Source organism: Rhamphochromis longiceps, linkage group LG3, assembly GCF_057381845.1.
Source record: "Rhamphochromis longiceps isolate RC_006_pf linkage group LG3, R_longiceps_female_GT1.1, whole genome shotgun sequence".
Taxonomy (NCBI): Eukaryota; Metazoa; Chordata; class Actinopteri; order Cichliformes; family Cichlidae; genus Rhamphochromis; species Rhamphochromis longiceps.
In genome coordinates this window covers 55,111,537-55,125,885 of record NC_140559.1, presented here as the reverse complement: position 1 = coordinate 55,125,885, position 14,349 = coordinate 55,111,537, and the positions used below count along the sequence as shown (strand labels likewise).

The window sequence follows — 14,349 nt, the reverse complement described above, 5'->3', positions numbered from 1 at the left end:
TAAATCATAAAACAACTGACTGGGGCTGTGCTGCAGGTGGATCAGTGCTGTGGACAGTAGCTGTGGAAAAGAGACTGGACAAAGACTCTCAGCCTTAAATACAGGACAGAGGATGATCCGATCATCTTTCAGCTAACAGTGTCGAGCAGAAGGACGGCCGGCTGATGCGTCCGTACGAACCCTTTTGTACTCACTCCTGTGTATAAGGAGGCGGCGAGGGGTTGTGTAGTTAACCTCAGCACCACACAGCTACAGCAGAGGACAGAACACAAACGAGTCCTTTCATTCGGCTCTGTTCTTTCTCCTTGTCGGTTTTATAAGCTAACACTAGAGGGCGCCATTGTGGCACATTCAGCGCTCACTCTGAGGTCACTGGACAGAGAAGAAAATACCAAACTGGGAGACGGATGGAGACGAAACATCTGGAAGATCAGAACTGTACATTTTTAAGTGTAAGAAAAAAAACAGACAAAATATTTGTAAATATTAAGTTTCTTGTTTATTTTGTTTTGTTTTTTTGGGGTTTTTTGGAGTGAATGAATGATATGCTTATTTTGTGATGACAAAAGACAACAGGTGCAGTTTGTAATGAGAAGAAAAAAATGGCCGTTAGCTTGAGGTTTCAAATGAGTTCATCCTTACCACCGATCAGTTTTGTCTTTGTTTTTTCAACATTTATTTTATTTTTGTCATAACGTTGATCGTTATCATGTGACCATCCTGTAGCAGGAAGGTCGCTGTAGCAGAAGTCATCTCCACTGAAGCCCCCTCACAGCAGAGGGCCAGTCATGCTGTTTATTAGGATTTGCTAGTTTTCAGTGAGAAAAAACATTTTCATCAAGTTTTAAATCCTTTCGTTGCTCTTTTCTCTGTGATTGTCATAAATTCGTCGTCCTCTTTTCAAGCCTTAGCTCGCTTTTATTTTGAAAAATGAGTCTTGTGATCAGAGATGAATCTGTGCTGCATGATGTGCGTAACATCAGAGCGATAAAAGCCAGCTTTGCCTTTCAGTGATTCGCAGTAAGGACATAAATGACCTAAACTGAGACAGAAAAAAGTGCAGTCAGTTCAATGTTAGCTCACCTAACATGTAGCAGTGTTTACATGTAGCCATGTTTGACAGACTCCAGGGCTTTGATACCATAAGATGCCTCATATCCTCACAGACTCATGAGATCACACAGGTGGTCTGACCTGCTCGTGTCACACTGTGCTGTCTGTCTGTCTGTCCGTTGTTTTTCTCCTGCAGTGATGTTATGTAGCAGAAAAACAGTTGGATGCTGGAAAAGTGCAGAGCGATGGGTGACGTGTGGAGAACATCACAGTCTGTGTGTGTTCAACAGCTGTTAGAGCCACACTTCATGATTGGATGATCCTGTGTCACGTCCACAGTGTCAAACGTGCACAGAGACAGTGACACCCACAGAGAAACCCTCAGCTTGGTGTCCATTGCAAATCTGCACCTGTTGTCTTGTTTCTACTTTCTTTGTTGAACTCAGAAACTCGAGACTTGAGATGAAGAAAAATGTTAAATAATGGAATAAAAAAAAGATGATTATTAAAAAAAGTAAAGTAAAATTATATAAATAAATGAGGTGATGATATTTCTGTTTACTTTAGAAGTTATTATACACTGTATGCTGTGATTCTGATCTGGGAAACATTAAAGACATTCATAGCCAGACTGCTGACTTTGTGTTTTTATTCAGTCGCCTAACAGAAGTGCAGTAAGAAACGATTTACCCCATCCTGATTTCTTAGCTGTTTGCATATTTGCCACACTTACGTGTTTCAGATCATGAAGAACATTTTTATGATAGATAAAGATGACCAGAGTCAGTGTAAAATAAAGCTTTTACATGTATTGCTGGGAGGTCGGCAGCTCCCTCCACTGCTTGGCCCTCTGTGAAAAACAACTGGGATCCAGCTTCCCTGTGATGCTGAATCATATAAGCGGAAGAAAATAAATAGATAGAAGGATGGATGATTGTATTTTGTGTACAATCGTTGAAGTGTAAAAAGGGTTGGCCCTCCGTGGTGCCCTAAGCAAAGTTTGATTTTTGGAGCCCTTTAATAGTGCCAATAATAGTGATTAATGATCACCTACTATAAATGTATTTCATTTTCTAATGTTGATGTTGTTGTAATCCACAGTGAAAAATGTCATAAAAACAGAGAGAAACAATAGATCAAACCTGAGAGCTGCACAGTTGCAGCAGTGTGGTTTACGTCATTGTGTTGTCAGCCTGTTTTACACATCGGTGGTTTCTTATTGACGTGTAAAAAGATCTGAAATCGTAGTAAATTCAGCTGCTATTGTGGGCTGGGGATGATTTACACTTAACATTTTAATAACTGGGTACTGAATGTCAGAGGCCCAATGTTCCCTCTAATTTTTCACGTGTCTGAGCGAACACACAAACTCCCTGAGCGATCCCTTGGACCAATGAGCGACAGCAGACGTGTGCACTGTGGTCACGCCGGCATCAAATTACAGCGTTTACATTTATGTTAGACTACTTTTAATTAACTGCTTTAGCCCATTTACAATGAAAATGTAAAAAAAAATCTTGTTCATGACCTGTGCAGTATGTTAACACTATTGGAAGTAAAAATAACTTGAACTCCAATTTCGAAAACACAACTTTCTTTTTTCTTTTATACAGCTCTGACTTGTATCATGAGTCTGTGGTCTGGGAGAGAGTCCTGTAACTCTCTGTCTACAAAATATAGTAAATAATGACCAATGCTGAGCAATTAATTATATAGTTACTTCTTCAAAAAAGTAACTCAGTTTGGCAAACAAAGTTTTTTGCAGCTATTTTTTTAAATGCAGCCAAGGCGTTTTTAAATAAACATTTCAAACTATTTACAGAACAATCAGCTGTTCTGCATCAAATCTGATGCCACACAAATTATTTGTTCCCCTCCAAAAAATAATTTCTGTCCACTATGAGATAAAGGAGAACAACAGTCTGATACCTGCAGGCCTGACAGCAGGAGATGCATCACTCCTGTAACACCTGTAACATTCAGCAGTCGCCTCATTGTTCTGACACACACAACAAAACTATTGACTACACTACACACTAACTACACAAGATTTGCGCTAAACGTTGCAAATCTCTCACATCTCAAAGCACCGCCATCACTCCTAAAACTTCCCCCCGTTTCTTAACAACTAGACGCCACGTTGCCATATCATTCTTTGATTGGTCGACATGGTACTTTTTTGGACGAATAGGAAAGGCAGAGGGGGGTGGGGTTTGTTTTTGCTCACAGGTGGAGAGCGCTTTCGAGTGTTTTCCTTATAAAACGCCGTTTTTACCGTTTCTTCCTGCAGTAAATATAAACAACGATAGTATTCAGAAAGAAAACAAAACATTGCAGATGTTTTTATCACAACTCTGGTTTTACGTGGCCTATCAACACAATTTAAAAACTGGTATAAAATCCCCAATTTTTCCGTCAATTGTTCCGTCTGTCCTGCTCACATCTCCAATGGTTGTACACGTTGTCATTAACATGGCTTCACTCCACATCAGCCACGCCGCTTTGCCAGCTAAAACACTGGTGTCGGCACATAAGGACGCTGTCATAGCCTGCCAACAACGTTGATTGGCTGCGCATATACGCATTATTGGCTGGACTATGGGATAAGGTGGCATCGTTCCCATATGGGAGCAGCCAGTCACTTACTGACCAACACTGCAAAACAGAATTGTTAAAGTATTAATTTTAATTTCAATTCAGGTTAGATTTTTTTTGGTGCGCAACGCAGAATTTCTGTGCGCAGAGACTGTGCCAGCAGTGCGCAGCTTAGAGGGAACATTGCATAGGCCCACTAAAAGTTACAAAATAAGCTACTATCAAATACATTTACTGTAAACACATCAGAAGGTTCTTTATGTGGCAAAAAGTTAGATCTATACAAAATGTTGCAGGGAAACAGAGAAGGAGCTCGTATAGGTTTGAGTTTTATTCACATCTATTGTGCAGGTACAAATAGCAGAGTGGAAAACTTTATACTTTGTGTTTGCAAACATTAATTTATGAAGATTAATTAACATGAGTGTAGCACAAAGTAAAGGTGGAAGCAGTATTCTGACATGACAGTGCAATCAAAACACATTTTGCCACAACAATCTGTGAATAATTGTAATAAACAACTGTCACTTTAATATTGGACAGACTAGTTGTGCAGCCCTAACCTGAAATATGCTGTTTGTTCTGAATGAAAAACGTTAGTCTTTGGTAAACATTTTAATCACATTTATAGATGCAATATGTTATTTCAGTTAAGACTGAATGTTACCACACGTTCCCATCATTAGAGTGCATTTAAAGTGTGGAGAAGTCTGTGAAGGTTCTCAGTCATCCAGGTCATCGTAGTCTAAGGAGCTTGCTAAGAAAAGCGTCTGGACTTCTTTGAGTTACTTGAAGACGTTTCACCTCTCATCCGAGAAGCTTCTTCAGTTCTAAGGGTCAAATGGTGGAGAGTCCAAGCTGTATTGAAGAATTTCTAACTTCATGTAGGCTAAACAGCGGCCTAGAATTAGACTCAAAATCCTGCACTTGCCCAAAATAAAGGGGGCGTTAATGTACCAGATTCTACAGAACACCAGAAATAACTGCTAAGATGGGTCCAACACATCTGAGTTCATGCTGGAGGAACTGTGGGACACACTCTGCCAACCACACTCATATATTGTGGCTCTGCCCTAAACTCTGTGTATTCTGGAGGCAGATATTTGATGCTCTCAAAGACATTTTCCAAGGTAAATATTCCACTAAGTCCTACAGTAGCAGTGTTGGGAAGGATTGCAGAACATATTGACTGCAAAGCCAAAAGTTACCTGCTAAATATATGACTCACTGCAGCCCTAAAATGCATAACTATCAGATGGTTAAAACCAGATATAATCTATGGATCCAGTGAGTGTCTGTCTGATGGAACAAATTACATACTCAGACTACAGAAACAAGTCTTTGAGAAACGGTGGGGACCCATGTTACCTTTCCTATTACAATGAAGAACACCACCTAATTTTGTGAGCCCTCTCACTACACACACACACACACACACACACACACACACACACACACACACACACACACACACACACACACACACACACACACACACACACACACACACACACACACAGCATGTTATGCCAGTTTCAGCTGAAACTATGTTTCAAACCATAATCCGGGTTTTTAGTTCACCATTTATGAGGTTTCAAGAAGAAAATAAAAGACAGATCTGAATGTTTGAAAATGTTTTGGAAAGATTCTGTAAAGATGAGATGAAAAATACTCAAAGGATAAATTTAATTGGTTTATTATTTAGATAAGAATAACAAGCAAGTAAAGGAAGAAACAAGGTAAAATGAAGTAATAATGAAAGAAGTTAAACAAGTAAAAGAAGAAACAAGGTAAAATGAAGTAATAATGAAAGAAGTTAAACAAGTAAATGAAGAAACAAGGTAAAATGAAGTAATAATGAAAGAAGTTAAACAAGTAAATGAAGAAACAAGGTAAAATGAAGTAATAATGAAAGAAGTTAAACAAGTAAATGAAGAAACAAGGTAAAATGAAGTAATAATGAAAGAAGTTAAACAAGTAAATGAAGAAACAAGGTAAAATGAAGTAATAATGAAAGAAGTTAAACAAGTAAATGAAGAAACAAGGTAAAATGAAGTAATAATGAAAGAAGTTAAACAAGTAAATGAAGAAACAAGGTAAAATGAAGTAATAATGAAAGAAGTTAAACAAGTAAATGAAGAAACAAGGTAAAATGAAGTAATAATGAAAGAAGTTAAACAAGTAAATGAAGAAACAAGGTAAAATGAAGTAATAATGAAAGAAGTAAACAAGTAAATGAAGAAAAAAGGTAAAATGAAGTAATAATGAAAGAAGTTAAACAAGTAAATGAAGAAACAAGGTAAAATGAAGTAATAATGAAAGAAGTTAAACAAGTAAATGAAGAAACAAGGTAAAATGAAGTAATAATGAAAGAAGTTAAACAAGTAAATGAAGAAACAAGGTAAAATGAAGTAATAATGAAAGAAGTTAAACAAGTAAATGAAGAAACAAGGTAAAATGAAGTAATAATGAAAGAAGTTAAACAAGTAAATGAAGAAACAAGGTAAAATGAAGTAATAATGAAAGAAGTTAAACAAGTAAATGAAGAAACAAGGTAAAATGAAGTAATAATGAAAGAAGTTAAACAAGTAAATGAAGAAAAAAGGTAAAATGAAGTAATAATGAAAGAAGTTAAACAAGTAAATGAAGAAAAAAGGTAAAATGAAGAAATAATGAAAGAAGTTAAACAAGTAAATGAAGAAACAAGGTAAAATGAAGTAATAATGAAAGGAGTTAAACAAGTAAATGAAGAAACAAGGTAAAATGAAGTAATAATGAAAGAAGTTAAACAAGTAAATGAAGAAACAAGGTAAAATGAAGTAATAATGAAAGAAGTTAAACAAGTAAATGAAGAAAAAAGGTAAAATGAAGTAATAATGAAAGAAGTTAAACAAGTAAATGAAGAAAAAAGGTAAAATGAAGAAATAAGGAAAGAAGTTAGGAGAGAAAACCCCAACAATCCCCTCTGAGCAAGCACTTGGCGACAGTGGGGAGGAAAAACTGCCTTTAAACGGGCAGAAACCTCCGGCAGAACCAGGCTCAGGAGGGGACAGTCAACTGCCGGGACTGGTTGGGGGGGTTAACAGAGGTGGAGCAAGACGAGGCTACATCAGGTGAGGAAGCAGTAGCGTCTCTCCTCTGGAACAAGTGGAACCATTTTTTCTTTTTTTTCATGCACTTTTCCACGAGCGCTTTTTTCTCCACGATGAGATTTCTCAGCTCGTCGATGGTTTCTGCGTTTTTTTTCTTCAAGTTTCTCACATCTTTGTTCCATCTCTTCCAATGTTGCTTGTTGTTCTTCAAGCTTGTCTTTGAGTTGTTTGGATGTTGCCTCCTGTATCAGCTTGTCATTGTGCATGTCTGCATTTCTCTGTTGGACCTCTTTGTGCTTGTCTTTTAACTGCTTCTTTCTTTTCTTGATTTCTTGATTTTTGTCTTCATGTATTTTGTCTTCTTGTTGTTTTTGTGACTGCATTTGAGTGTGTTCACTCTTCAAGTTATTGAATTCCACCAAACGCCCCTTAACGAGCTCGGAGTTGTTTCTCGCTATCTGATCGATCCTTTTCTGCATCTGTGAGCACCGTTTCTCCAGTTTGTCCCTTTCTTCTTCCACTTTAGTTGCTTTGTCCTCCAGCTGATTACAAAACTCTTGCAGTTTTAGATTTTTAGACTCAAAGTCCTGGACGATGCGTTTTCCTTCTTTCAGTCTTTTTTGTTGTTGCTCTTTCTGTTGAAGAAGGTCTTTATTTTGGCGCAGTGTTTCATCCAGGCTTTCTTTCAGCATGCGGTATTTTTCCTGCATGCTCTTCAGTTTGTGCTGCATGTCTTGTTGCTTTTTGTCCTGCTCTTCCTTCTGTTGGAGGAATTTATTCTTTTCTTCCACAGCTTCATGGAGCTGTCTTTGGAGGAGCCGATTTTTTCGGTCCATGTATTGGAGATCCCGTTGTATCTTATCAGTCATCGTTTTCTTGTCTTGGAGCTGGTTGGTCATTTCTTTTAGTTCTGCGCGCTTTTGCCTGTTTTCTTTATTGAGGTGCACAATCTGCTCTCGGGCCTGAGCAAACTTGATTCCCCAGCCCTCATTAATAATGTTTATGTCCGGCTGGCGCTGTTGTCTTTCTTCCAGCTCTTTATTTTGGGCTTCTATTCGTCTACACTTGTCCTCCAGTTGACGTTTTTCTTCTTCAATTTGTTGCATTTTTTTCTGGAGAAGGTAGTTTTCCTTCCTACTCTCCTCTAATGCCCTTTGGAAGGATGAGATGCCATTTGGGGAAATTGGCTGGCCACTCCAGGAAGGAGAGGCGGCGTAATCTTTTTGAATTGGTTGTTTTTTTCTTGGAAACATGTTGGAGTTTCTATACGATGACTTTGAAGAGCTTTCCAAATGTTTCTGTGGTGAACGTTTTGTATGCTGCAAACACAGATGCTGCTGAAACGAACTAAAACTTGCTGTTTCTCACCCCTATTTAAGGAAAAACATCAAAGGACTTATGACGTTCTATGACATCATCACTCCAATGAGATTGTCACAAGACGTTTTGGAATGGGGTGTTTTTTTTTAAACTGTTTTCAAACTTAACTTAAAATTTCATTGTTTCCTAGTTGTGGACTATTGGTTAGTCCAGCCGATGATGAAATTAATTGTCACAAACATCCCTAATATTACATAACAGACAACAGAAAACAAGACAGTTTTTTTTCTAATAGAGGTATAATAAAAGTTTTTTTTAATTATCCTACTTTTTATAAAAGAGAACATTTATTAAAGAGTATGTATTTAATTAAAAAACTCTGTTCATCTAAAGCAGGGGTCAGCAACCTTTAAGACCCAAAGAGCCATAATTGGCCTATCTGGGGTTGAAAGGCTCGATAAATGCACGGCGTTTCGCCGGGTACACCGGCTTCCGCGAGTGTGATGCTTATTTTGAGCGATGAAAAAATAACAAAATATAATTTTATTTGTATAATGCAAAATCACAATAATCTTCCAATTTAGAACTACAAGTAAAAAAAAAAGAACTGGCATAAATAAAATACACTTCAGCTAAATACTAATTTATTTTCCCAAACCACGCAGAGCCGCACTATAAGGACTAAAGAGCCGCATGAGGCTCCGGAGCCGCAGGTTGCCGACCCCTGATCTAAAGGCTATAACAAAAAGCTTCCTGCTGGAAAATGAAATGTCCCCATTAAGAGTCTGAATCAGGAGCCGATGACATTACTCTGTAAACTCTCAAAGCACTTTAATAAACAAGCAAACAGTTCCACCTCTCGCATTATTGCGTAAAGTTGACAGCGCGTCAGGCAAATAGGCAGGCTCCATCCCCGGCCTCTAGCGACTGTGGAAGTCGCTACATCTTTAGTCAACAAAAAACGGCATTCTGGAGAAGCCAGCCACAAGCAGGATCAAAGAAATCAGATCAAGGAACCTGAAAGACGCCAAGTAAGTGCAGCGCATCTGAATGAGTGAGCCCAGCAGCACCGACACACCTGACGCAATTCTGAGGAGCGCAGGTAAGAATACCTGTGCATGTCTGGTTGTGGAAAAGGAAGCGACATTGCATTAGCGCTGAGATGTTTTAAGAGGAGACACTGAATGGAATGAATGTTGGTTAAATGTGCAATGTTTTTGGCTGCGCTCTTGGATTGATGACTGCGCTGCGTCTTATTAATTATGCTGCTTGGATGATGTTCAAATGGACAATTAAAGTGCCGTTACGTTGAAAGGATTTTATGGTCAAAGTCTATTGTGGCTTCCAGTGGATATATGTTTTAATGGATGATCACTGAAGATTAAAATAAATAAATAAATAAAAAATCGAACAAACAAACGGGAAAATCATGAGTCAAACAGGTGATGATGATTGTTCCTCTAATGATTTGGGGGGAAAGAGAGAAAGAAAAATGACTGGAAAGGCATTGTTGAATAAAATCGAAAAATCACAAAATGAATGCAAAATATATGTTAATAAAATGAAAGGACTAATACAAAAAATGAAAGCGCTCATGCAACACAATGAAAATCTTTCTCAAATTAAGCAGTATTTGGTGGATTTAAAGGCACTGTGCGAAAAGGCTTCAAGTTCACATGTTGAGGTGTTGTCTTTGGTGCCAGAGGAAGTAATAAAACAAGAGGAATGCTTTTCAAGTATCATGAAATACACAAATGTGTTTTTAAATGAAATTCAGAACTGGATAAATCAAAGAGAACAAAATCCTGCTGTTTGTCCAAAGCAAATCAATTTATTGGAAAACAATGTTGCATCAAATACTGAGACAGAAGTGGAGGATGATATCAAGCCAAGTGATAGTGTTTCTGTTGTGATATTTTGATACCATGGTAGCATTTACTGAGTATTGTTTTTGATGATATTATACAAAGGACCCTGTTTCTGCAATGCCCTTTGTTTTAACCTCATCTCCTCTTGCTGTGTCAACTGAAGATTTTATGGTGTGAAAGTAGATACTAAGGTTGGAGGGAAAACACCAACAAATCACTCTTTTACTTATCACTCCCTTGCAGAAGATGTTTATGTGAAGACCATCTGGGTTGTGTCAGAACTCATGGATGTAGGAGACCTCTGTATAAGATTTATAGGCCTTGTGAGTGCATCTTTATTGCCCTAGCTGAACAAAGGATTCCAACTGTCGAAGGACACCACCCCACCCAGTGGGCAGGGTCTGAACTGAAACTTGTTGTCTGCCTATAAAAACTGCTGCACAAAGAATAAACTTTGAGTTAGTTTGGGATGACAATTTAGAACAGTCTCCGCGTCTTTTTGTTCTTCCAAACTGCTCCCGGTACTCCGGCCGGTGCTGTAATTAACCGTTGATCATACTTGAGAATATTTTAATTGTTATAGGTTAAAGGATGAACTCTGATGATGAAAGCCCACGCCTCAGAGAAACCCGGAATGGAGTTTCTTGCAGTTTCAAATGTTGAAAGCCACAAAACTTCTTCAAGATCTTCAACTTCATCTGTTCGTATGAAAGCTGAGGCAGAGTTGGCAGCTTTAAAGACGCGGGGAAAAGGACACTGTACCTGTCGATGCACGTTTCCCAAAATCTAAACGAGTCATATCGCTCCATGTTTGCTACTTTTGGTTTTTGGTTTTCTCCCGCAGAGTAAGAGCATCGCAGGAGCTCCTGAAGTCAAACGACGCCTCCCAGCACTCATTTATTAAAACGGAGTCGATGCCAAAAGTCTTAAACGTTAGAATCAAAGCAACAGCTGTGAACTCAGTCATGGTGTCATGTGCAGCCTTCATCTTACTGTCACTACTTTTTCATTTTAGGGTACGTGAGGTAAAGCGTCCGTCGATGTAGCTTGATTGTACAAAATTATTTTTCTACGTTATTAACAAAACAGAGCAGAGACTGATGCTGCTCCTGTCTGACCCCCTTGTGTCTGGCACATGTGTATTCTGACTTGTGTGTGTGTGTGTGTGTGTGTGTGTGTGTGTGTGTGTGTGTGTGTGTGTGTGTGTGTGTGTGTGTGTGTGTGTGTGTGTGTGTGTGTGTGGCAGTCGCTGTGTGAGTGTGATATCACATCTGCATCACTCAAGCGTAGGCGGGCCCGCGTCAGACAACAATAAACAAAAAGCAGAAAAAGGCCAACAGTAAAAACTCAGACTCCAGCATGAGCTCCTTCCTGCTGCTTAACCAATCACCTTCCTCCATATCATCACTGCTCCCTCCCTCCTCCTCTCTCCATCCTACACCACCTTTGTTATTTAACACCGACCCCCCCAAACTGATAATCAGACAAATTCCCAAACACCTGACTTCACTGTGTCGACACCGTTCCTGACCATTTCTGACCTCAGGTCAGCTCTGCTATTATCCTCACATTAAGGGTTCGTTCACCTGCCTGCAGATGATCTGTGAGCTCGTCGGTTGTAAATTAAACTCTAAGCACACTGAGGGTAACCGGGAGGCGTTCAGGGCCTGCAGTGCAGAGCTGCAACATGACAAAAAGGGATGGGGGCTCAGATCTCCTGAACAGGGTGGAAACAACACGGTGGGTTTGTGCTGTTTGTGATTCCTGCTCCGTCACTCTGGTGGAGACGACTGCAGCTCAGCAGCGCTCCCTGCTGATCCTCTGATGAAGATGTCAACAGTATGTAAACTGAGCTGATGTGCTGCTGTTTGAGCCCACGTGGTAGCGTACGTCCAGTATGGGAGAACTTAGTCACCGGTGCTGTCTTTGCTTGTGCTCTAGCTTTAGCCTGTTTGATTGTTTGTTTTCTATTTTATTACTGCCTAAAAGGGGAGGTGGGGGAAACACATGCCTGACTTCTCCTGTCAGAGGTTTTGTAAGCTCACTGGAAGGGAAACGTGCACAATGTAAATCATAAAACAACTGACTGGGGCTGTGCTGCAGGTGGATCAGTGCTGTGGACAGTAGCTGTGGAAAAGAGACTGGACAAAGACTCTCAGCCTTAAATACAGGACAGAGGATGATCCGATCATCTTTCAGCTAACAGTGTCGAGCAGAAGGACGGCCGGCTGATGCGTCCGTACGAACCCTTTTGTACTCACTCCTGTGTATAAGGAGGCGGCGAGGGGTTGTGTAGTTAACCTCAGCACCACACAGCTACAGCAGAGGAGAGAACACAAACGAGTCCTTTCATTCGGCTCTGTTCTTTCTCCTTGTCTGTTTTATAAGCTAACACTAGAGGGCGCCATTGTGGCACATTCAGCGCTCACTCTGAGGTCACTGGACAGAGAAGAAAATACCAAACTGGGAGACGGATGGAGACGAAACATCTGGAAGATCAGAACTGTACATTTTTAAGTGTAAGAAAAAAAACAGACAAAATATTTGTAAATATTAAGTTTCTTGTTTATTTTATGTTTTGTTTTTTTGGGGTTTTTTGGAGTGAATGAATGATATGCTTATTTTGTGATGACAAAAGACAACAGGTGCAGTTTGTAATGAGAAGAAAAAAATGGCCGTTAGCTTGAGGTTTCAAATGAGTTCATCCTTACCACCGATCAGTTTTGTCTTTGTTTTTTCAACATTTATTTTATTTTTGTCATAACGTTGATCGTTATCATGTGACCATCCTGTAGCAGGAAGGTCGCTGTAGCAGAAGTCATCTCCACTGAAGCCCCCTCACAGCAGAGGGCCAGTCATGCTGTTTATGCTAGTTTGCTAGTTTTCAGTGAGAAAAAACATTTTCATCAAGTTTTAAATCCTTTCGTTGCTCTTTTCTCTGCGATTGTCATAAAATCGTCGTCCTCTTTTCAAGCCTTAGCTCGCTTTTATTTTGAAATATGAGTCTTGTGATCAGAGATGAATCTGTGCTGCATGATGTGCGTAACATCAGAGCGATAAAAGCCAGCTTTGCCTTTCAGTGATTCGCAGTAAGGACATAAATGACCTAAAATGAGACTGAAAAAAGTGCAGTCAGTTAAATGTTAGCTCACCTAACATGTAGCAGTGTTTACATGTAGCCATGTTTGACAGACTCCAGGGCTTTGATACCATAAGATGCCTCATATCCTCACAGCCTCATGAGATCACACAAGTGGTCTGACCTGCTCGTGTCACACTGTGCTGTCTGTCTGTCTGTCCGTTGTTTTTCTCCTGCAGTGATGTTATGTAGCAGAAAAACAGTTGGATGCTGGAAAAGTGCAGAGCGATGGGTGACGTGTGGAGAACATCACAGTCTGTGTGTGTTCAACAGCTGTTAGAGCCACACTTTGTCCTTTCTGTGGTATAACTGCTGGATTTATTTTATTCCAACACTTAGAAACTGTCAGCAAAGCAAAACTTCATGATTGGATGATCCTGTGTCACGTCCACAGTGTCAAACGTGCACAGAGACAGTGACACCCACAGAGAAACCCTCAGCTTGGTGTCCATTGCAAATCTGCACCTGTTGTCTTGTTTCTACTTTCTTTGTTGAACTCAGAAACTCGAGACTTGAGATGAAGAAAATGTTAAATAATGGAATAAAAAAAAGATGATTATTAAAAAAAGTAAAGTAAAATTATATAAATAAATGAGGTGATGATATTTCTGTTTACTTTAGAAGTTATTATACACTGTATGCTGTGATTCTGATCTGGGAAACATTAAAGACATTCATAGCCAGACTGCTGACTTTGTGTTTTTATTCAGTCGCCTAACAGAAGTGCAGTAAGAAACGATTTAGCCCATCCTGATTTCTTAGCTGTTTGCATATTTGCCACACTTACGTGTTTCAGATCGTGAAGCAAATTTTTATGATAGATAAAGATGACCAGAGTCAGTGTAAAATAAAGCTTTTACATGTATTGCTGGGAGGTCGGCAGCTCCCTCCACTGCTTGGCCCTCTGTGAAAAACAACTGGGATCCAGCTTCCGTGTGATGCTGAATTATATAAGCGGAAGAACATAAATAGATAGAAGGATGGATGATTGTATTTTGTGTACAATCGTTGAAGTGTAAAAAGGGTTGGCCCTCCGTGGTGCCCTAAGCAAAGTTTGATTTTTGGAGCCCTTTAATAGTGCCAATAATACTGATTAATGATCACCTACTATAAATGTATTTCATTTTCTAATGTTGATGTTGTTGTAATCCACAGTGAAAAATGTCATAAAAACAGAGAGAAACAATAGATCAAACCTGAGAGCTGCACAGTTGCAGCAGTGTGGTTTACGTCATTGTGTTGTCAGCCTGTTTTACACATCGGTGGTTTCTTATTGACATGT

General features: G+C 39.4%; 1 protein-coding gene across 1 annotated transcript; it reads right to left on the bottom strand.

Moving 5' to 3' along the window:
* Positions 1-6,757: 6,757 nt before the first annotated feature.
* LOC146675332 (uncharacterized) lies at positions 6,758-7,993 on the bottom strand. Its single transcript, XM_085402503.1, has one exon. The coding sequence runs from the start codon at positions 7,991-7,993 to the stop codon at positions 6,758-6,760; it is 1,236 nt and encodes a 411-aa protein (XP_085258629.1).
* Between the last annotated feature and the right edge of the window lie 6,356 nt (positions 7,994-14,349).